At 33.9% G+C, this 25489-nt stretch overlaps 1 protein-coding gene across 4 annotated transcripts in view; it reads right to left on the bottom strand.

Annotated features, from left to right (window-relative positions):
* Positions 1–1863: 1863 nt before the first annotated feature.
* GRIA4 (glutamate ionotropic receptor AMPA type subunit 4) overlaps positions 1864–25489 on the bottom strand; it is a 520825-nt gene continuing 497199 nt past the window's right edge. For 2 of the 4 annotated variants that reach the window (XR_004351085.1, XM_032640084.1), the window contains exons 15-17: positions 11034–11148; positions 8699–8833; positions 1866–4361 (exon numbers count right to left, since the gene is read on the bottom strand). Coding sequence is in view for 3 of the 4 variants with exons in the window: in XM_032640084.1 (XP_032495975.1) it covers positions 4197–4361; positions 8699–8833; positions 11034–11148 (415 nt within the window). In the remaining variant the exon portion in view is untranslated. Of the gene's footprint in view, positions 4362–8585; positions 8834–11033; positions 11149–17449; positions 17565–25489 lie in introns of all 4 variants that reach the window. The other 2 variants (XM_032640086.1, XM_032640085.1) reach the window with 2 other exon arrangements.

Genomic DNA, 25489 nt, shown 5'->3' on the forward strand with positions numbered 1-25489 from the left:
AGTGGCTAAAAAACAGTTTATGTATTCTGGAGGTCTTCCTAACCTGCCATCTTCTTCAAATCCAGAAAAAAGTAAAATGAACCTTCATTCTTTGCCATGTGGAAGGACAAGTCTCAATCTAGATTTCTGCACATTTTTGTGGGAAGCAGACATATTATTAGGGCTATTTCTGGCATCAACCCAAACATGGGATTTAGAATTTTCTCCTTGACTCCCTCCTTTAATCCAACCACAAATACCAGTCTGTGGCATGTAGGAAATTTTAATCTGCAGGTCATGGGAAAAGGAATACATCAAACATTGCATACCTACAATGGAAAAATCATATGCCAAACATTCCTGTTCCCGTAAGCTCTTTTGGCCACCCAATCCTATTGGCCTTTTACCCAATTTCTGCTCCCTTAATGTCTCTTTTTTCCCTAATCTTTTATTTTTCCTCATTCTTCAGTCCACTTTTTCACCCAAAGAAAATAAAATTAAAGCAAGATAAATCAATGGGTTATTCTTATTTCATGGAAAGTAATTTATCTCTCTCTTGTTTTTTGAGATACAATTTCCAAATCTCATCTCTTGCTCTTCATAATTTATCAAAATCTTTTCTTAAAGGGAAGCTCTCTTTTGAAAATATTACTGGTACTAGCTGTTTAGAAAATATATAAACATACTACTGATTACATTTGCATTTGGTTTTACAAATGCTAAGTACTCTAGCCTGCTGGACTATGTGAAATTAAAAACTGTTTATGAATGTGCATGAAAAAGCACACTTTTCATGCAGCATCATGTTGATAAATATAAAGCAAATGAATCTGTGCAATTTCAATTTGTCTTTTCAGAAACTCTCCTAGATATTACTTTTCATTTAGTTCTTATTAACACTTTATTGATTTTGAAAATTGGGATAGTCTATTTTCTAGGAAAGCTATTAAACCATTTTTTTCACTGATACTGACTATATAAAGTTGTGTTTATGCACTGACAAATATATTGAACACCCACTATGTGCTATGCCTTAGGGAAATGGAATGAGTTGACAGTTGATAAGTGGGAGACCAGGGAGCAAACTGAAGCAAGCCTGAAACAAGTGTAGTAACAGTGTGGCATTTTCAATTAGTAGCTATTGAATTGAGTGTAGCAAAGTGGTTCTCCTGAGGGCTCTTTATATCTTTCATATGTGGTCATCATGTACTAGCTGATGTAGTTTCAAAATTGGCTTTTCCTAACATGTTCAGGAAATTCTGCCCTAGATGGTGATCATGCTTGCTTGATAATTGAGTTCTTTACTTTATGGAACTAAGGTTTTTAGCTTAAATGTTTTTAACTTAGACATACATGTTTTAAAATCACATTTCCTAGCTTTATAGCATTTCTTCAGATTAGAGTCTAAATAGATATCACTTTTTACTAAAGTCAAATTTAAAATTTTGTTTTTGGCAAACTTATTCTATAAGGAACACAGAAATTTAAACATATAATAGTATTACTAATATAGAAATAAAACTATAAGAAATATAACTTCTTAAATTTATATCACTAATCCACTCTGTGACTTAAATGAAAGCTATTTTTAGAAGCATGGCTAAAACCTTAATCACCTTATGATAGTTTCTCTAGCTAAACAAATTACTTCATAGCTAGATACAATTACATGGAATACCTTCTTATCTGATCAGAAAATTAATCGGATCATATATATTTTTTTAGTGCTGTAGACAATGAGGTAGACAATACCATGAAATCAGCCAACCTTCACTCTTCACTTTGACTCACTATATACTTAACACACACTGTTAATGAGGAAAAGACTGTTAATGATGAAAGATGTTGTCTTTTCTTGCTTCTATTAAATCAATTCAATTCATTCATTCATTCAACAAATGTTTATTAAGCACCTACAATATGCCAGGCACTGTGCTGGGTGCTGGGGATACAAATGTGAACAAGATAGACAGTCCCTGCCCTCAAAGAGCTTACAGTCTAGTAGTTAAACAGACAAGTACACAGGCAATTACAATGCAATATGGTAAGTGCTGTGATGGGGACAAAACATCAAAAGGACACCTAACTCAGTCTCATGGGCAGGGGCTGGTAGATAGTCATGGAAATCTTCCTGGGGCAGGTAAAATATGATTTGAGTACTGAAGAATGTGTACCAGTGAATCAGGTAAAGAGGAAATAGGGAAGTGTTATAGATTGAGGAAATAGAAAATGCAGTGTCCCTGCTTTTGAGGTTCATTTATGGGCAGCAGAAGTTGGGTAGCGGGGAGAGAATTCATGGAAGAAATAAGTAAGGGCCAGATTATAAAGCAATTCATTTGCTTTGCTCAATAGCTTGCAATTTTTCCTAAGGGAACTCTATGTGTGTGTTTGTGTGTGTGTGTGTGTGTGTAAGCTATCAGATTTGCACTTTTTAAGATTGCTCTTACTGCAGCACAGAAATTGAATGGGGGATGAGAATCTTGAGAGTTGAAGCGAGGTGATCAGTCTTTCAACTTTTCCAATTTTATCTTCCATGATATCACACCCATTTCTCTTCAGCTCATCCAGTTGCATGTACTCCTTAAACAATCCATTGACAAGCCAAACTTTGGGTCACTGCTCACCTATAAGGTTTTTAACACCTGTAAAAACTCCACCTATGAAAACTCAACTCATCCTTCAAGGCCGGACTTCCAAAATCATCCTATCTTGTGCTTTCTGCCAAGATCTCTAAGTATTGTGATGTTTATCTGTGTTATGGTACTTATTATTTCAAATTATCTAAACCTCCTTTTGAACCAAGTTAATTTAATCCCTACATAACTAAGGTGATTTTTGTAAATAAACATGTATAATTTTCAACAAAGACTAATTCTTCATACCTTGTCTACCACAAAATATTATTAGTGCCTTCAAATTATTTAAATGGAACAATGGGAATGGGGAGAGAAGCCCAAGAGACACATTATTTTATGCAGCAAAATACAGCCAAGTAAAATTTCAGTACATAATTACCGGGTATGTTGCTGTTATGACAATGATTCATTCCCCAATTTAAACACTCCATCTTTGACAATTTAACTGCTAATGAAGCAAAGATCTGTTAAAAAGAGTAGCTTACTATGCAAAAATAATAAGGGCTTGCTACATTTTTAAATATGGCCCACAATTTACTTCTACAATCCCACCTATAGTCTTACAGTTTCTCAAATAACTTTTATAATGATAAGAAAAAACTTTAAGCTCTGTAAATATTTTAAGAATGTCTGTTGTTTATTCTTTTTGTGGGTACAAAAACCACAATTTTGTACACAGAACAAGATTATAAATAATATAGATAATATGACTGACCCATAGTCTCTTCTGAGTCTACATTGTGGACTGATGATTTTACGTTAATGTTGTCTTCATTTTGTTCTTGTTCCTGGTAGTGAGACAAATGTAATCTGTGGACACTGATTCATGTGACAGAGTGAAGGTTACAGCAAACAAGAAGATGACCAACAACTTTTATTTTAAAAAAGTCTCTAAAGTTTCTTACAGTGGTGGCATTTATTTCAATTATTGCAATGTATTGTTCCCTAAGATGGTTAGAAAAAAGAATTGTGTTGTCCTCTACCGAATTTACGTCAGTTAAAAAGCAAGCATGTTTCAGTATTTGTTTTCTCCAAAGTTAAGTGTAAATACTTCCTTTAAATTTTTTCACAGGATTTACATGTTTGTTTATTATTTTCTTATCAGAGTTTAGTGATTTTGTTTTCTTGGCTGGATAGTCTTCCATTGAATATATGGGTGTTCTGGAGACAGGTTAGCATATTCATTGACTTCTGTAACTATTTTATCCCTTGGAGTGAAGACTGAGGCCTTTCTGAGCAAGAACTTCACAGTTTAATGTGCTAACTCACATGTCTGATTAGTTTTTAAGTTCACTCAAGTGAAATCTGTTGCTGTTGATACACCCATCCCAGCTCCCCCCACCCACTCCCCCCAAAAAATTCTAAATTTTGAGATTTCCTGATATAAAATCTGAGTTTGGGTTTCCGAGCTGAGCTCATGCACATGTTGCTGCTGCTGATGTTCAGCGCCTTAGGATGTACTTCCCGCTCTCAGCCAAAGGATTGGTTTGCGAAGACCTGCACTTAGCATGTCCCTCAGGGCTGCGTTTCCATCAGTCACCAACACAGTTTAATTAAGGCACTCAATTATTTTTTTGGTTTTTATGGTAGGTCTGATGCAATTACAGCCAATCCTGAACTTTGTCTAATTGCAGTTCCAGTGTGTACAGCCTTTGGGCAGTCGGGTGTCAAGACGCGGCCATTTTCACCTACACTCCCAGTGATGGATAATCTGGCTTTGTTTCTTATGGCTTCAGAAAAGGTCAGCTGGGTTGCATGGAAAGGAAACAGAAAGAATGTGGAGTGTTACAATATTTCTGTCTTTTCAACAAAATATGACACAACAAACACCAAAATATCAATAATTAGACATCTGCATTTTTTCCATATTCTTCTGGTCTTATGAAAACTGCTTATCACAGGAAAGAAAAGCTCAACTACCTGGAAGAATAAATCACTCTAGAATTTGTAGTCCTATCTGTTTAAGAACTAATTCTAAAATCGTAAAACAAGAGTTTGTTTGGCAAATCTGGGCAGGACACATCTTTCAACTTGCTGCGCTCTACACCCTGGTATTTCTAGTCCAACTTAAAAGCTTCTTTAGGTTTGACAACATTCTTTATTTGGATCTTTTTTTCTTGTTACAAAATGTCTTAACAGTTAAATGATTGTACTTTTTAAATTGTGATGAATTGTCTAACCAAACTATATATATAGACTATTTATGACAGATATTCCTGTTTTCAGAACACAGATCTACCCACAGATACTTTCATTCATTCACAGCAGCTATAGATATGACCCAGAATAGGACAATTAGTGACATAAAGTTCATTCTATGCCTACTATGGAAGTTAAAGTTCATATTTTAAGAAGCTTTAAGTGCTTAAAGGGAAGTGCACTGAAAGGGGGCATGTTTCAGTGCCTCATTGAACGGTCATCACTGGGGAAGTTCCCGGATTGATGTTATGGGGTCAGGTCTCATTATATTCTTGTTCTGTCATATGAGGTAGAAGGTAATAATACTACACTGAGGAGAAACAGGCAGTGTTATTATGAAAATCTACTTGCTGTTCATTCATTGCCTTTAAATTCTTTCTAGTAGCTGAAATTTAATGTTAACTCAAGAAGAAATAAGGTAAAGGAGATATTCCCTAAGTTTGTTGTGGCTTATCATAACTTTCTCATAACTCATATTGTGTCTTAATTCCCTGTTGTGAATTTAAGTTTACCTAATTCTTTAGGAAATTCCATCCCTGTATTTATTCTGCCCTGTAACTTAAATATTAGAATAATGATGTATTAAATATGAAATAAAAATTGGATTAGAAACTGTTATAAATGAGAAGGTTTTGAGATCAGTTACCCTGATAACTTCAGAAAGTTGAAGTCAGATTGCTACTGATGTATGTATGATAAACACTGAGGTCATTATTATAGTTCACCTTTAGTAAACAGTCTCAAAAATTAAATTTTACTTATCTTTATAATCAGGAGTCAGGAGACAATCTCTATAGAAATTACTCATCACTAAATTAAAACAAACCAACAGTCTGACTTTGTTTCTTCAGATTCCCTTTCAACATTTAATATTAAGTAAAATAATTATTTTAAAAAATCTATTAGTTTAAAGTTTTTTTGAAGAGGAAATATTAAAATATAATTAATAAGAGCATTGTGATTTTTTCAGAAAGCTTTTGCCATAAAATCTATTTTTTTCCCTTTATTTTCTTGATTGCCTTTATGAGGAAAAGAAAATATCAAAACAGGAAGTATTCCATGTACTCTCAAGTAATCTCTCCTTCTCTATAGATTAATGCAACTGAGTGTTAATAAGTCTTTGACAACTGCTTATTCTCTCTTTAAATCTTAGTATTCTTAGTTCTCTGCATTCTTATTTCCTATACTTATATCTTCTGCTTCTTACATAAAATGTCGTTTCTATTAATCTTTGTGTGACCCTGTTGAGGCTACTCAAACTGGAAAACTTTCTTATAAATTTACCATATAGTCTGGTTCTGGTTCTGGTTGGTTGTTATGGCCAATGGCTGTGACCTTAATTAGGTGTTCCCTTGAGGGATGATCACTTTTAAAGTAGACATTCAGGTTTTGTTTTTGAAATTCTGATACAATATTATCTAAATTATCAGTCATTTTCATAATTATAGTCAATAGAACTTTTGAAAGGAAAAAGCCATTTAATATGGGAGTACAATGGAAAATGCTTGCTCTCAAGTCTTCTCTACAGAATCAGATCATTTAATTTGCTCTGAATGGCATTAAGTCTTTTAAAAAGTCATATGGATATGAATGCTTTATTTATTTATTTATGCGGTACGCGGGCTTCTCACTGTTGTGGCCTCTCCGGCTACGGAGCACAGGCTCCGGACGCGCAGGCTCAGCGGCCATGGCTCATGGGCCCAGCCGCTCCGCCGCATGTGGGATCTTCCCGGACTGGGGCACGAACCCGTGTCCCCTGCATCGGCAGACGGACTCTCAACGACTGCACCACCAGGGGAGCCCGAATGCTTTATTTTTATTTGAAATTTATTGTCTTAAAAGTTCAGCTCTAAAGGCAATTCATGTGATGAACTGCAGTGCTAGGTTCTGACTCCAAAAACATTTATTACATGTGAATTTTATGTACATAACCTGGGAATTCATATCTCTTTCTAGCAATTTCCCAGAACTTTGTATTGAACTAGCATCCATGAGTATTTCTAGAATTTTTCTAGAATGCATTTGCTATGCTAAAGAAAACTTTTAAACGATATCTTATGAAATTCATCACAGAATGAAGTCCAAATAATTGTCTCTGAAAACTTCTCAGATATTATTTTTTGCAGTTTGGGAAAAATCTCTCCACAATTCTATAAATATTAAGTTGAAAGCATTACTATAATGGCTAAGAAAGCTTGACATCATCATAATTTGTTGTTCTGCTATTAGAAGACATATTCTAAACATTCTGATCTGAGTGAATTGAGGATTTTGTTCTCAATTCTTTTTCACAAAATTTGGAAAGAACCACTTTGGGCTTATCTATGTACAGTTGTACTCAGTCACTGATTTCTAGATTATGGATAAAAGCAATTAGATCTTGGTTAAAAAGGGATGGCTTTTGCTCTTTGCTTTAAGATACTAACAAGTATTTCAATAGCTTTTTTTTTTGGCCATGCCACCAGGCTTGTGAGATCTCAGTTCCCTGACCAGGGACTGAACCTGGGCCACAGCTGTGAAAGCCCGTAATCCTAACCACTAGGCCACCAGGGAACTCCCTCAATAGTTTTTTTTACAAATAAATATCAAAATCAAGCATGTTTACCTGGCATAACCTCAGGTATACATCTTATTCTTATAAAAATTATATTGGGTTTGACTCTAGGGTGCCTCAAGCACTAAGTGTCTCTTGGGAGTTCAAAGTTTCATTTATCATTGTTAACAGAATGGCCATTATATATAATTTCAGAAAATGGAATTTAGAGACCTGACTTTAAGAAAAGCAACAACAAATGCTTCCAGATCTTATTTTAAAACCATTTTCTATTATCAGAGGGAAAAAGTACTAGACATTTAGAGTCTTAAAAAAAATGACCTCCATCCTATATTTTACTGAATGCTTATAATTTTTTATTGTCACGTGATGAAAGGGTGTAAGTGGGACTGATCTGGCTTACTTAAAAGCAATTGAAATGAAAACAAAAGTCAATAAATACTCACTGCAATTTTTATTTTTACTGTGTCTCTCCTAATGAACATATATTGCTGACATCTTTGATGGAGAAATTGCCTAAAATGCCTGTTCACCTTAGTGATGCTGTGAAAATAAAAGTTGGATTTCATCTAATAAATGTGAATTGTAGTCAATATTCTGATGATCACTCCTGCCTACCTAAAGGTTTGACTCAAGGACTACTGCCAGATGAACAAATAGCAGGGTTTCACTCTTTAAAAATATAGAAAGATGGCTAATGTATATAAAACAAATTAGAATAGGAGCTAAAATTCATTGAGTGCTTACTATGTGCCTTGGAGATTTTACATATATTTTCTCAGAAAACAACACAACCTTATTAAAAATAGGCAACTGCCTAGGCTTTGATCATTTGAAACAGGTTTTATGCTTACTTTGTTAGCATTTACCTTAAAACTAGTTTGTTCCAGAGAAGTTTAGCCTGTTCTGTGTACAAGGAAACCCAGATCTAATTTCAAATTTCTCCCAATTTTCAGGTAGAATATACTGTTTAAAACATTTTACAGAGCAATTCTGGAAGTTTGTTTTAGTCTTTTGAACACTTTCAATGCAGATATCTATTGGCAACATAAAATTTCGAACAGTACATCTGCAGCCAGAGAAAACTGAACAGTGCACTGAAGTTTTCAAAAATGTAAAGCTGTAAATTAGAAGCAAGCAATACCACCACAGACAGGTCACAACACTGCACTTACAGAATGCATCACCCACTCACTGTAGTAGGCCCTAAGTCCTACCCCTAAATTTTAATACTTTCGGTTCCATATACGTTGTAACCTTCTCTATAGGTTGCTAAATTCTGGGTATTCTGCGAGGAAGTTGGGTTAAAAGTCTGTGCACTCTTTGCCACCTTCATTCTCTTCGCTTCTGCCCTGGACTTGTAACAGAACTCTATCAAAGCCACCAGCATTGCCAAGCCCAAGCCGCCAACCAGAATGTAGAAGACGCCTGCTACGTTGCTCAGGCTCAAGGCACTCGTCTTGTCCTGGGGGGGATAAAGACACTTGAGTTAACTGTGCAAAGTCACATCCAGAAGATGAAAGAACACATGAAATCCAAACAGCTAATTAAAGTAAATGCTCAATTTAACCTGAAATTATTTAACATGTATAAGTCACTGGTGTAGCTTTATGGATTTAAACATAAAGCTTATAGGTCTTGGCAGAAGTGAAGTTATGATGATTACCAATAAATTGTGTGTAATTACATTCAATAAAATCTATAACATTTATCATTGCTAAATATACAATGAAAACCACTATACTTAGCCATATATAAGCATAGGCAGAAGTGGGCTTATTATTGTTAAGTTTGAAAATGACATTTTTAAAACCCAATTACATGTGAAGGAAACCTCTTTTGGCTTTCCCTCCATTAAAACATTTTTAATGTTTGATATTTCTTTTGAATAAATTTAACTGCATGCTTCCTACTTAAAGAACTAAGGGACTTTAAGCTAGCAGTTTCACATTTTGTTCATCATGACTTTACCAAAAACATGCCAATAGTGTGCTAGGGTATATGTTATTTGTTCTTTTAGTCACATCTGTTTAAGAAAATCTCCTGGAAAGTGTCACTTTAACATATTATATACTATTTAGGAATAACTATATATGCAACACATTGGAAACTTTTTAAAAAGATACTTTAAAAATATACAAATGTTTCCACGGTCAGTTGAGAACTAAATTATTTATGGACAGATTTATAACTATTTTTATTGACTTTAAAATATGATTCCATTTCACTTAAAAATGTTTGATCAGTTAATATTTTAGACATATTATTCTCCAGAGATTTAGAATACATATTATTTCATAATAAATTCAGAAATAGTCAAGCATATTATTGGAAGCATATAATTGCAATTAAAATTGTTAAAATTGTAACAAGAATTAATAATTTTTCATAAATTGTAAATATATATTATATAACATTATTTGAATAAGTATTTTGGGTAGACTACCTGAAGGATGCCCCGTGGTCAGCAGTGTGTTTTGTGCAAGCTTAAATAGTTTTATTAGGAGAAGGTTTAATTTTAAAAATTACTATGTACACTGTTCTCTTAGCCATAACATCAACTGATTGGACCAAAAATTTAGGGTAACTTCATTTTAAAAATAATCACTCATTAAGTACTTTTGCTTCTCTAACTTTACATAAGGGCTTGAAATAGCTATTTCATTATTTGGCCAAGCTTTTCTCATTCCACTCTGGTTCAAAGGCAGACAAAAGTGATTAAAACACAGGGAGAAGCCTGAATAGAGATCAGTTAACATTACTTTGTCTCTTTCTTAAATTAACTGAGGTTCTTTTATATATGTAAGTCACTTATTTAATGTCGTAGAATAACCAATAATTTTTTTCTTTCTAAAAGAAGATACAGGAAAAAAATAAATGAAGATTTCAAGAATCCTCAACAATGCCTTTCAGGCATTATGTCCTATTAATTTGTGCAGGTATTTAGATTCACTGATAAATTGTTACATTTTTTTCTTTAAATGAAAATATAACTGTTTGTAACACTATTTTCATTTGTACTCAACATGATCAGGACTATAGGTTCCTGCATTGTTCTAAAAAAAATTCATGAATGAGATCTTAGAAGCTGAAGATATTATTCATAAACATTGATTTATTAAAATAATTTTGATAGAACAGAATTGGAAGGTTTACTCTGTTTATCAGAACAAAAATATAATAGGTCATCTTCAAACTAAAGTGGAATGCTTGGCAAAATGGTGACAAAAGACTGAACTTCTGAATAAAATATATTTAATATTTAAAATATTCTTTCTGTAGATGACTGCTGATCAATTCCCCATTTCCTGTTCTGAGAATACATCAGTTCTTGAAATAATACATTTCATGGTCTTTGCCTCCAAAACAAACAAAAACCAAATCCGAAAGCACTATTTTTATTAGTGGTACGTATATTTGAGAATAATATAGGAATTTTATATATTTTTACAGTTAATTTGTTTATTTAAAATCCTTAATATTGAGGAGCAGTTTGCAATTTTCTGAAAAGCTACTCCCTTTGGCTTAAATCTATGACATTAGCTTCTAGTTTAGGCAGTGTATAGAGAAACGTTTAGTTTTTACTGTTTCCATATACTCTTGACAATTGCTCCCATTTACTGCTTTGTGAGCACAAGAGGAGGCCCCGAACTGCAGCGACTGACCTTGCTTCCAGAGTCCTTGGGTCCACATTCACCTTTATCGTACCACCATTTGTTTTTCAGCTTGTCTAAGACGCCTGCCTCACTGAGTTTCAAAACGGCAAGGTTTACAGGAGTTCTTCACGTGGAAAATAACATAAATAACATTATATATGTTATTTTATGTTATTCAAGTAAAACTACATTAGAATCGCATGGCAAAGTGACAGAGCAGAGGCCACAGTAGGTGTTATGTCTTGTACTGTAGGCCCAGGTTTCAAATCAGACATAAAACTGGGGCCTGCTCCATCGCTTTAGGTAACAGGCGCATACTGCTAGGGACGATTTTTAAATAAAATGTATGCAATTACTGTGAATCCAAAACTATTAGCCTGGATTGGGTTTCTTGAGCATTTTCAGTTTTCCCACCATAAATGTGGAGTCATTCAAAATCCAGAAGCTCCTTTTTTTCTCTTTCAAAATTAATGGAAGTGGCTATAGGTTGACAGGCTTAAAATAGAAGCTAGGTAGGACTGGTTTCATTTCTTGCCGGCATTATGATTCAGCTAGTGGAATTTTACTCTATGCCTTAAATGTATGGCTACAGTATCCATCATTAAATTGACTCCTTTGGCACTCTCATCCAAGACCTAATTGAAAGAGGAGGGTGAGTCAGGTGTTACTGACAAAGGGCCACCTCATGCAGAGGAAAGTCCTTATAAGACAAATATGTAAATCATTAGTTTAAAGTATAAGCCCATGCTGATATTTTCCTTCTGAATTGCAGTATTTAACTTAAATAATATCACCAGAAATAATTTTCATCTATCTTGAGTCTACCATATGAATATACTCTAAGTATAAAGTGCAGTAACTATAATATATTCTATAAATTCTTAGAACAAATACATGATAGGTTAGGGGTAACCAAGATTTTTATAAACAGACAAACTCCTCATACTATAAAATTCCATTTTTCTTTTCTACTGTCTTTGAGTCCTTCAATACTAAATATTATATAAGGAGTCTCAGAGAGGAAAGTTTCACTTGTCAGTCAGTGTCAGTGTTCTGAGGAACCTAAGAATTCTTCTGGCTTTCATTCCCATGTTCACCTCTGTGTGTGTAGAATAAAGCCTAAAAAGATGGATGGGAAGCAGTAACGCCTAGGATCTTCTGTTGTTACTGTTTTTGTGGTTGTTTGGTTTTTGTTTCTTTTTGCTTTTACATTCGGAGAGAGACTCCTTGCATTCCTCTTGACATTTTTAAGGCTGCCACAATCATTTTGTCTGGCTGTATCTCCTAATGCTTCACTTCTTCTAGGAAATATTGAGTGCATTTGGAGAAACACAGCATACATTTATTTGGTTACCAAGGGATTAATTCTATGAACCTATCTACACAACTAGGTAATGCATTAATAATTATGGTGATGATGATTCCTAACATTTACTGAGCACTCACTATGTACCAGGGACTATTAAAAATATTTTACATGTTTAGTTACTATTATCACCTGTATTTTACAAATGAGGAAACCAAAGCACAGAGAGGTTAACTCATCTAGTCAGCTAGGAAGTACCTGAATCAGGGTTTGTAATGGTCTGTGTAATTGAAAATATTAACAACAGAAGACTTAGGAAATAGGGGTTTCTGGTTAATTGAGTTGTCTGACTAACAGTTAAACTAAAATCCATTTTTTTTGGTACTGTTTTTCTGAAAAAAGTTTCTAAAATATGAGTTTTTGTTTATCTGGTTTCTGAATTCAATTAAATTTTTGTATCAATGTCAAAAGATCTTACAAGGTTTATTGTTCAATTTAAGCATATGCACCTGCCACATTCATAAAATATTATATTGTGTTTTGGATTAAAATCTAATGTCAGCATGATTTAACGCTTTGTACTAAAAACCTGAGTTTGCGTGTGGGGTGAGGATTATGGTTAATTGGGGTCCTTGGTTAGCCCCAGTTAATCTAGATTTTACTGTCTATAACCTCCCCACCCCCACATTACATCCCCCACTTCCATTTATGAAATGATGGTTACAAAACTACACCTGAGGGTTGGTTGGTGAACTGTGAACTCCTTGAGAATAGAAGCCACATCTCATTCATCTTTGTAAAATATTTACAAGGATATCTGACTCAGGGTAGGGGCTCTGTAAAATTATTACATTTAAATTATTCTGAATCCAGAACAAGCATTTTTGTTTAACTGATACTAAGGGTTTTTAGGTCCCCAGGCTAGCTCACCAAAGCCTTTTTAACGCACGTGTAAAGTACCTTATATTAGTCTATATTGTACTTCTTGCATGGGTTGTGCAGGGAGGAGGAGGACTTAATGCTGAAAAGAGAAGGAAAATGAAAGCAGTTTCCTTAAAGTTTCTTATAGATGGGACAGCTATTTTGAATCCAAAAATATGGATTAAATCAGCGGTCCCCAACCTTTTTGGCACCAGGGACCAGTTTCATGGAAGACAATTTTTCCAAGGGGTCGGGGGAGGGATGGTTCAGGTGGTAATGCTGGGGAGTGGCAGATGCAACTTATCACTCGCCCACTGCTCACCTCCTGCTGTGTGGCCTGGTTCCTAAGAGGTTGCAGACAGGGTTGGGGACCCCTGGATTAAATGAAGACTGCCTTTGACTTATCTCTCTTCCTTCTTAAGGACCCTTTCTCCTACCTGCTTCATTTTCCCCTTGCCTCTTTGTCCATTCTGCTATTCACTCCAGTAGTCTGGTTTTAGAGGATAAGATTAGATTGGAATTTTGAATAATAGATATTTATTAACAACCAAGCTTAATGGTCAACTGGTGGAATGTCAGGCACTGAACAAGAAATTCATTAGTAGGAGAGTCCTTCTCCAAGGGTTAACTTCCCTTACTGACCTTTGTTTACAACATTTTTTCCTGCTTATGAATGCATATGTTCCATAATAATCCCTTTATTATTGCATTGGTTTCCATGGCTGGGGAGAAGGCCATTTGCAAGTATAACATATTTTAAAGTCAGGAATGGACTGTATTCTTCAAAATGCCAAATTAAAAACTGGGTATTGTGAGATTTACTATAATTCCTAAAGAACTCATTATTTGGTAACAACATTTACAAAATGACTTAAATATGAATATCCACATCCATGAGTATGCCTATTTTTATATATATAGGAGGAGAATAAAGTATAAAACAAGCAGAAAAAAATCAATAATTTTGTAGATATTATTAGCATTATAAGTCATTGATGATTACAAGTATTGCCAAAATTTCCAACTAGAACCTGGATTAAACAACTCACATAAAAATTGGCATAAAATTCTGTGTATCATTTGTGCTCAGACTAAATCATATCAGATTAATCAAAGGGGATATGAGTTTTAGACTTTGCAATGAAACTTTTAAATTGGTTCATTGCCAATTAGTAAATTTCTCTTATTCACAAGAATGAGTATGAATTTCTTATGACCATAAAAAAGGCCACAGCACAATAACATTCAAAGGAGTAATTTTTCAAACAAATTCATCCCCTCCCAAATCATGCCTTTCCACTTTATTTCATTTAACATACCAGACCTTTTTACTTATTTCTTCTGTGGAGCCTCTGGCCTAAGGCTGCCTTGGTCATGCTCTGGGAATGGCTATCAGTTGAGTGGGGATGCTAATTATTTTGTGAACTGGAAGCTGCCACTGTGACTCCAAATAATTCAGTTGTTGATTATATTAAATCAATCAATCAACAGTGGGTATTTCTTCTTTTACCCATAGATACTGGTGCATAGCCCAGGTAAAGCAGAACTTTAATAATGTGCTGCTGTATGGGAGGCTGGAGATGTCTTTCCTTGTTATAATCCTGTAAATGACAGGTGGGTCAATTAGCCCCTCATTGGAACATATTCATGTGTGGTACAGCTTTCCATGCTTTCCCCCCTTTGCCAGATGAATCACTGTTAGGAAAGTTAATGTTTTCCTACTAAGATTCTGTATGTCAAGATCATACCAGATGATTTGTATACTTGTGCTGAGATCACTGAGTGTGCATTTCACACATGTGCCTTGTAGATAAACTGGCAGTATTTAATTTTCTCTTCTGCTTTGGCTTTATACTTAGCAAAGGCTTAAGAGCCAGCCTCTTCCTCCAATTCAGTGCTTTTCCTCCTTTCACCTCTTTCGATAAAGATCAGGCCAAATGGAAGGGGTAAGTTTAAAAAGAAAATCAGTCACCCAAAGGAGCTATGGAACAAAAATTTAAAAGCAGCAACTATCTCCTGGTAATTTACTTTGATTCTAAGTTAGGTCAGGCCATTTAAAATACCACCTTTTAAAATAAATGCAGAGTAGGGTATTATTATTATTACCTATTCTATTGGTGATAAATATTATATCAATATACAACCGACTAGAAATATTTTTCTAGTGTGAAAACAAAATTCCTGAGGGAAAATAGAACATACTGTAATTATATATGTAATTAACATACATTTTATGTTAATTTTTATAACATTTTAGAAAATGACTCAAAATATGAAATAACATTTTAGAATGTCATCTTATAGTTCATGTTTGGTGAAAGTAACAGGTGAAAGTACAGGAATAAGCAGTTTGATTTTTGAAAACTACAAGGTTAGCTTCATATATATTTCTTTGGACAACAAATATTTATTTGGTGTCCATTATGTACCAATGTTGGATGCAAACAGATTAAAATTCAATTGAGTTGTCCAATCCCTTATTTAAGTATAGTAAAATGACTTTTGTTACGTAGATTTTTCCATTATGTGTACATTTCTGCTTCTGCTTGCTTATTTTTCTCTGGAAAGAGTCTAAGAGTCTTTAATATACACTAAAACAGGAATTCATTATTCATTTTTTGTGGAAAATTTTATCTGTTAAGCAATGTTATACTTTGTTTATATTTGTGATAAAAATAAAAATTTGCAAACAAAGTTTTTCTAATTGAATAGAATATCTTCAGTTTTGTTTTCTCTGGTCCTATTAGAGTACATTTTCTTATATTTCTAATTTGCATAGAGGAGTAGATTATTAGTGTAAATGAGCAATTTTCTATTTATGTGTGTATATTATTTACGTATTCATATTTTTATGGAAATGATCAGAACATTCTAGGCAAGTTGGGGCTCCAATATATAAAAGAGTTAATACTTCTGAAGAAAACATACGGTTGCTGTCTTGAATGGAGGTGTCTTAAAGGGGAACCATCTCAGAAGAATCCCTGACGACTCTCTCTAGCTTTTCTCTGCTTTTTTTCTCCAGGGACTCAGATTCTCCCTCAGGATAGGAGATGGATGATCAGAATTGGGTCCACACAATTCTGTGTCTCCTCCTTTTTCATGCCTCCTTCTGCGGCCAGAATATTCATTTTGCAAAGTTTATTTTTTCTTCTCCTGCAACAGGGCTGTCTATAAGATGGAAATATACAAGTAAGCTGAATTTGAAAGGCTTTTCAGATCAGGATCGAGGGGGAAGTTACCAGCATTGGAAGAGGTTGAGGTTTGCAGCCTCTTTGACAGATATACCCTTTTTAAACAGAGCATAATTCTCTGGGTTTGGTGGCCAGGCAAGTGAGAGAATTTGTAGCCCAACCAAGAACCTGAAGATGAGCAGGACTACTTGTTTTGGGCAGTTCTCTAGAATTTAAAAGAAAGAGTGTATATTTAAAATTTTTCAATGTTCTTACATACCAGTTGAAGATATGTAAGGAAAGAAAATTCAGTCATAATATTCCATTCACTGGATTGTTTTCTTTACGTCTATCCACAGTGAAGAAGAGTTCTGGAACACTAGTTAATAACTTCTGCTTAGAAATAAAAGTAAAACATTATTTTATGAAGCTGGAAATAAGACAGGGATGCAGTAAAGATAAAGCTGAGTTGGTCTTATTTTTGTAGCCGGATATTTCTTTAGTTTGACCCGTTATGGAAGGCAAAAACTGTCTAGTTCATATGATTACCTTTGATTTGTTATATAACTTGCTATTTAATGGAAGTCTGAGAGTTTTAAGTGGAGAAATGTCTTTCTGGTAGGTACCTGATTTAGTGGAGTCAGAGTATTGTTATTACTTAAAAACATTTCGTGGCAGCTCTGGTGAGGAAAACAAGACAGACTGAACTTCTCTGTTCTCTCTCCTCTTCGCTAATTGCTCTTTCAAAAGCCTGCTTTCCAAAACGGAGGTTCCTGGGACTATGTCTGATCCATAACTTCTTCAGAGCCAGAGATTTTCAGTGACTATTTTAGTTAGGTTTGTTAGTGTGTCCCCAAATTGATATTGTTTGCAAATATTTTTGCTTTGACAGTAATTGCATACTTAAGTTTGTGAAGGGACTTGACTAGCAACTTCAGTGGTATTAGTAGGTCTAAATTATGTCTCCCAGCAGATGCACCTATTACTTAACATACTGTTTACCCGCTTTTGGTGACATTGAGGCTAACCTTGGAGTCACCTCCCCCGCTGCCACATTCTCCTTTGTCGTACCACCATTTGTTTTTCAATTTGTCCAAGAGGCCTTGTTCATTCAGTTTTAAAACTGCGAGGTTAACAGCATTTCTTGAAACGATAAAACATATTTTGTAAGAAACTGCACAGCTGTTAAGATGTTAGAAGGAATGAGGATTTAAGCTCTTTTATAAGCTTCTCCCAGACGCTAAATAAACCTCTCATTTTGTCATCCTACAGCCCCTTCCACCAGGCAATTGTAATTTCCTTCAAAGTGTATTAAACCTGTAGCATTTGGTGTTGTTCACTTTCACAGTTCATTTCTTGTCAAGTAACTGACATCAACATCAACCAATTACATGGATTTTTTTTTTTTTGGCAAAACAGTAATAAACTTGAATTTACTAGTAATTGACAAAGAATTGTGTCTTGAATTCCTTTGCCTCTAAGAATGTCAACTACCCCTAAGAGACAAATGAAAATTCATTCCCAGAAGGAAAAACATAATTGCATAAACAAATCAGCAAATCAGCCACTAATTTTTGTGTACTGATTTTCTGACAACAAAGAGTATGGCTTAATTATTATTCCTTTTATTATTTGTGTTGGTTCAGTTTCCTGGGCTGGAAGTCATAGAATAGTCAAGAGAAATGTAGTAGCAGCTCTCAGGGAGCTTATATTTGAATTTCGTGTTGATTCTTAAAGTCACTAGATGCTATTTAGAAACCAGGATCATATATCCAATTTGACTGTTTAAATTATGTAATTAAACCACAGGAAGTCATGCTGCATTTGATATGGACTTCGCAAACAAACACTAGATTAGATTTCCTCCATGTTTATCTCTTTAGGGGAATAAGGGTAGCACATTCTAATTATTCTCTAAAAGGATTTTAAAAAATGTGTCATGGGTTTTGCCTCCCATAAAACAAAGCAACCTCATGTTAATGAGTAGCATTTGAACATTGATTTGCAAGTGAAATATCATTTAGTTGATTAATAAAATGTCACATTTCACCACAAATCAGCCTATTAATGTATTTATTCTTTTAAAATGTTTTTGTAGTATTTCAGGTAAATGATGTGCATTTTCCAGTGTTGTAATGGTCTGATCCACTTGGAGAGTAAACATTTCCCATGAGTAAACGACACACTTTGAGAGGATTAACACCTTTTTTTTTTTTTTTTTTTTTTTCCGGCACGCGGGCCTCTCACTGTTGCGGCCTCTCCCGTTCCGGAGCACAGGCTCCGGACGCGCAGGCTCAGCGGCCACGGCTCACGGGCCCAGCCGCTCCGCGGCATGTGGGATCTTCCTGGACCAGGGCACGAATCCGTGTCCCCTGCATCGGCAGGCGGACTCTCAACCACTGCGCCACCAGGGAAGCCCAGGATTAACACTTTTTAAAAGTTACACTACCATTTATTAAATGCTAAGTAAATAATTAGCTGTCCCTACATTTCCAAGTAAGTCCCATGTTAGTGGTGTAAAATAATATACTTCCTGAAGTGAACAATACCAAGTTGTCAGTTTAATCACCAAAAGGACCAGGCTGAAATCTAGGGATGAACAAATATTCAGTGAAGCTAGAGCCATCTATTTTTTTAAAATGCTGTTGGGAGAAAAGGGTTGTTTTAATTTATTTTACGTCCATAAGAAGCTAAATATATTTGTCTTTCAATGAAGTGAAGCTAACAACTAAAGTTTTCTATTTTGGAGAAAATTAGTTTTATAATCCACTTTAGTCTTAAACATTTCTATTAGATTTTTTTCCAATAAAGTGGTATCCCAATTATTTTATATGTTGGTTTAGACCATTCCTTTGATAAAACTAAAATCATTTCATGAGAGGGTTATTTAACATGGTTACTAGCCATCTAGTATATCTAAAGACAGTTTCTAAAGATAAACATAGCTAAAGACAGTTTCACAGCACAATAGAAAACAAAAAAGCAAAATTAAAAAATGGATAAGGAAAAAAAGCTTTATGTTGAGAAAACTGTTTGGAATAAAGCTTTCTACAAAGTTATTCTAAGACACTGTCTTTCTAACAACATCTAATAGGCCATGTAAAAACAGTTCAGTTTCACACTGCTATCCTTATATATGTGTGTGTATGTATCTGTATTTGGTCAATATAATATACTTGACCCGTAGGTAACTCACCGCCCAGTTCACAATCCACATTTTCCTGTGGTCCTTCAATAGAATTCACATAATACTATCACATGTAAAATTTACTTTTACTTAATGAAGTAAAATTTTACTTTTCTTAAATGAAGGCACTTTGTAATTAATATTTAGAGACAGTCTTTAGGATTTCAAGATTTCTTTGCCTATTAAAAGTGCCTGCTATTTTCTACAATTGTCTGACTAAAGATGTAATTTCTCTATGTAATCAGTTTAAGTCTAAAGGCATCCTTAGACTGCTATTTAAAATGCAGCATAAGCCACATCTGTAAGGACTATTTGAACATCTGTTCTATTTTATAGAATGCATCACTTTTACATATTATTAATAAGAATCATCAACTGACTTTTAAAATATACATAAAGTTACTTTACTCAGTTTTCTAGACTAGTTTAAAAAGTATTTTTTATCCAGGCAAAAAGAAAAAGGAACCCTGAAGGAATAATTACAAGCAAGCCTAAGGAAGTCATAAGGAGTCAGGTAAATAAGGCACATAGACAGCAGATCCTTGCTGCAGCACATTTTACTATTACTTTGGAATCCCCTTCATACATTTCAGACATAGATTTTGAAATCTATGTCAGAAACTCATATTGATGATAAGGATATTCTTGTCCTGATTAAGCATCAGAGAAGCCATAATAGTAATCTGCCAAGCAGATAAAAGAAAGAAGAAAAATATTGTGGGCTATTTTTTACATTAATTATTCCTTTCATTCTATTAAATGCAGCTTTTACAGAATAAACTCAATCGAAATGGATTGCTTTCATTTAAAAATGGAAAGAGAGGAAGAAACAACAATAAGTGATCATATTTTTGCTCGAAGTGTAAACCACATTTGAGAGCCCAGGTATGTTGACAGTGACCTTTTATAGACTGCAATAGGACCCAGGTAACATACTTATTTGCCTTTTCCTTTTATAACTTAGGGGAATCCTAGGTAAGAAAAACTCCACTCCAAATAGCTTTTTTCATAGTGGTGAGGTGATGGAGAACTTAATTCAGGCCTGGAACAAAAATGCTCACCTGGACAAATTCCAGGACCTCTGGAAAAATTCCAGGAGTTTTTACTCCTGCAATCATTCAGTTGAGTTTGAGATTATGAAAATCCATCTCTCATTGCCCTAGCATCTGGGACCCATTTTTGTTAACTAAATAAAAGCTTTAGAATGGAAATTAACAGACCTAAACTTTTTCCATTTATTAATTTTGGGTAAATTAGTGCAAATTAAGATTTTCTTGTTGAAACCATGCTTAATTTAAGCTAAGATATTTATCTCTTACTCTACATTTCCATAAATAATTTATCATTAAATTCTATAGATTTAGATATGCTTTTATGTTTACTTTATGCCTCACTCATTGTATTTACTTCTAGACCATAATTCTTATAGTATAATTTTTTCTGTTGGTGAGATATTAAAGTTTACATCTGATGAAATGTTTACCTATATAAAGAGAGAAATTTTTAAAAGTTTGTTTAGTAAAGTATCCTTATGATTTCCTGGATTTGAGAATATTATTGTAAAGGACTGATATACAAGCCTTAGACTTAGTCATTGTTTGCACACAGGATATTCAGGGTATATATAATTTGTAGAACAAATAGTTTCCAATATTATATTTAGTCTGGTTAAAACAAATTCAATTACATTTCACTTAGTAGGTTGAACACTTCATTATTTTCCCTGATATGAACCTAGTGGATTTTATTTGTCTAAACTATTGTGTAATTTTGCTAATGCTTTATTATCCTTATAAAAAAGGATCCATTAATTATATACACATGAGAAAGTCTCTTTAGTTTTAGGCCTGTACTCTTTTAACTTGAGTGTTCTCTTCATACTAAACTCTCTATAAAATTTAAAGATCAGGTGTTAAAATGTCCAGAATATTTACCTGAATGATGCTAGAAAGTTTTTTTGTAGTCCTGATACATTTTAATATATTTTTTTTAAACTGAAAAATTATGTGAATCAACATGCAATTGTGTAAAACACATAAGAAAATCCTTTAAAACCTGCAAAGGATACTGGTAGATAATTTATGCAGGAAGAAGTACAAAATCATATAAAAATAATTCATCCTTACTTGGAATTAAACTAATGTGAATTAAAGAAATGCAAATTCATGTTTTTGCTATTCATATTGGCAAAGATAAAAGTAAGGATAATATTCAATACAGTCAAGGATTTAATGTCCTAATACACTGAAAATAGAATTTAAACCAGGAAAGAAAATAATATGGTTTTGTACAACAAAAACTTAAAAACAATTCTTACCCTTGAAAATTATTGACAATATTGAAAATTATTGATAATAATTCCCCTATGAGGAATCAATCCTAAGAAATTAATCAGTGATGTTGACAGAGTAACATAATAAATGTTATAGCATATTTATATAGCAAAACGCTGAAAGCAATTTATATGCCCAACAGAAGGGGAGAAGTAAGTAGACTTTAGTGTACAGCAGTGGTTTTCAAGCTTGATCTGAGTGTCAGAACCACTTATTACAAATACAGATGCTCAGGGCTAAACTTGCTGTATCAGAATCTTCTGCTGTATCAGAATTAGGGCAGTGTATCTACATTTTCGCAAAGCTCTCGAGGTGTTAGTATTGGTAAGCACCAATAATCCATATGACTGAATGTTTAGCAATCATTATGTGATTTTAATGACCAGGGAAATGCTTAATGTTGAGTGAAAAAAAAGAAAAAAATTTGTATATTCATTGTGATCTTAATTTGAGAAAAAATATATAATGTTTATATATATATATATATATATATATATATATATATATATATATATATATATATAAATGTTAATGTAAAAACACTGGTAAGAAATACAACAAATAACTATCTGTAGGTAGTGGGATTATGATTGATTTGAACTGCATATTGTTCTTTATGCTTCCCCACTCACCCCAAATTTTCTGCAATGAAAAGTGACACTTTAATAATCAGTAAAGAACAAACAAAAACACTCTCTTAATTATTTTATAATATAATGCCTAATAGAATTGTTTCATGAAAATGAAAATATATATTCTATTTTGGATCAAGAAAAATTGAGGAAGAATTAGAATTTAGAAGTTATTCTTAAGGATCTCAGAAAAAACATTCATTGTTCTGATAATGTGGTTTGCTTTGGTTCACTTTGTTTTGTGTCTCTAGTCACAGGCTGAATGGAGAAAATGTGATGCATTTGGCTTCTACCAAGGTTCTACCTTATTTGAGGGGAACAGGTCAGGAAGAGAGGTATGAGTCTACCCATCAGATAGTATTGGCAGGAGGTTAATGAAACTCTCAGTGGCCTAGAGAGAAGCCTTGCTGTTTCACATGAACTTACATAGACAAGGAGAGTTTTTTCCCTTAGGCCGGATTAAATGAATGTGATTGTGAATAAACTTGAGTCCTGCTAAGTGGGTGATTAAAAAAATATAAATATAGCTCTGTTTTTAGAAAAAGAGATTCCATGGCTGGCAGCTTTGTTCTTTTACAAACAAGTATTAGACACTCTAAGAAAAAAGTCTTTTTCAATGTTTTGCAGTAATTTTTAAAAAGGCAATTAAAACAAATCTTCCATCATATAACATATTCACTCTATCTTTTTTTTGAAATCAAACTAAAATTCCAGACCGGAAAACTCATTTGATTTAAATTTTGTTATGTAGCAGGTAAATATATGCAGAAGTTTTTCTAGGGCTACTCTAATAAGAAAATAGTAATTTCATGAAAAATAAATAATAACCAACTCTGTATAGATTATTCATTCTGATATTTAAATGATGGCCATATTGTCAGTATTGTAACAAGTGTTGCATACATGGAAGTCCATCCCATATACAAGATGAGATAGGTAGACATGAGCAAATATCACATGGGATTTTACTTTTGTGGTTTAATGATGTCCCCCTCCATCCCCTTCCCATCCCCACATAAAGGCAGCTAAAGTAAATTAGCAGGAAAACTGAGAATTTTCAACAAATCCCAGAACTTTGTATATAGTCGGTTAATAACTAGCTGAGAAAAAGAACTATTTTATCACTCAAGGAAATATAAAAAGTGAATAAAAATCAATAGGCTGTCAAATAATAAGAGGTTAACTAAATATATCTGATTTAAGGGAAGGTATTTGCTTTCACAGTTCTACCGTTTATTAGCTGTTTAGGCCTGGAAGACTAATTCTCAGCATTTATCAATGCTCCACTGTTTTCATTTTAACTTGTAGCTATGCTATTAATTTTTTCCCCAAATTATTCCTTCCAGTAAACAAGCACAAGGCTCTTTTTGCTTCATTGGATTTGTGCACTTTTTTCCAAAGGCAGAATTTGGGCTGAGTTGCTCTACATATATATATACATGCAAACATTTTTAGAAAAGTTATTAAGTTTTCACTCCAGTTTGCTTATGCAATGACAGGTAAGATTTGCATAAAATGGCACTATTGATCAATAATTTAATATCAAAATTCAGAGGGAAATTTTTTTTTAAGGGGAAAGACAATTCAGACCCAGCAGGATTTATAATGAGCATTTGAAAACCACTTTGATAATGAGGGATTTATTGTCTTTATTTTGGATTTTGGATGACATATATGCAGTTAAGTTAGTCTATAGAAATGTTTGTATTTCATACTTCAATTGAAACAAAAAGAACTGAACAAATTGAGTTAATACCAGGCTAGATTTCAAGAACTGTCTCTAAATTGTGTTCTTTGGAATTTGCATGACTAATTCCTATTTGAGAACTAGGTCTGAAGAATGTGATGTTTAGAAGGATCACTACAATATTTGTGAGGATATCTGCCAGTAAATTTAGTCAGCACACTAGCTAGAGATTGTGATAAATAAAACATTTAATTGTATTTTTACTGTTGAGTTTTATTTAAATGTTATATTTACAAATATTTCATGCAGTCTAGTTTCTTGATTTTTGTCAATTTTAGGTCACAGAGTAGAATTTTCTATCCTCCTTTGGTCATGGACTTCTTTTAGAAGTCAATGAAAGCATGGATACTTTCTCAGGAAAAATGCACAAATGTACAAAATCCAGATTGATAAACAATTTCAGGGAATTGCTGGGGAACAAAATCTGCCACCCCCAAATATCTCTGGACTTCGTGACTCTTGGTTTAAAATTTGGTAGAGTACTACTTTTGGTTTGTTGATCTTTTTTCTCCCAAGGATGGTCACTGTTTTTCTTTGTCCCTGTCTTTTGTGTCATTTGTTATAAGGGGAAAACCATTGGTCTGATCAAGTTTTCTTTTTGTCTTCTATGCCTTGAGAGTTTAGTTTATATACTAATGAGAAAAATCTCTCTGGTTTCTGCCATCCAAAAGGTGCACATGCCAGTGTGCATTTGGCAGCCAGTTAAATAGACTGGGATTCTGAGCAGTCTCTTTGTCCAGCTGTGCCAGCTCTCAGAGGAGTTTTGTCATTAGGGGTCCAGTCCATAAGGGGCCTTTATCTTCTCAAACTTTCTTAGAATATTTTTAGGAGTGAGCCTTTGGAAGATGGGAACTACATCATCCATGCCCTCACTTCGGGACGCCTCTTGTGTCCGTGGTACCATGGTCTGGAAAGTTACCTCAGGGTCTTCCCGTAAATTGGCTTATTGGTTTGAATCACTATTAAGATCCTACTCATCAATGGCCAGATGATGGATCCTTTGAATTGGAAAAACTTATAAATTGGTCAATTTTTAGAAAACTCTCATCATAAACAGCTATTTTACTGGTACCTATGGAAAGACCAAATTAAAAGGTGGATATAATGATATATAACAGCTAACCTTAAGAACTCTCTTAGTTTTAAAAATAAAAACAAAAAACCTGTTC

The sequence above is a fragment of the Phocoena sinus genome, chromosome 8 (assembly GCF_008692025.1).
Source record: "Phocoena sinus isolate mPhoSin1 chromosome 8, mPhoSin1.pri, whole genome shotgun sequence".
In the NCBI taxonomy this organism is placed as follows: Eukaryota; Metazoa; Chordata; class Mammalia; order Artiodactyla; family Phocoenidae; genus Phocoena; species Phocoena sinus.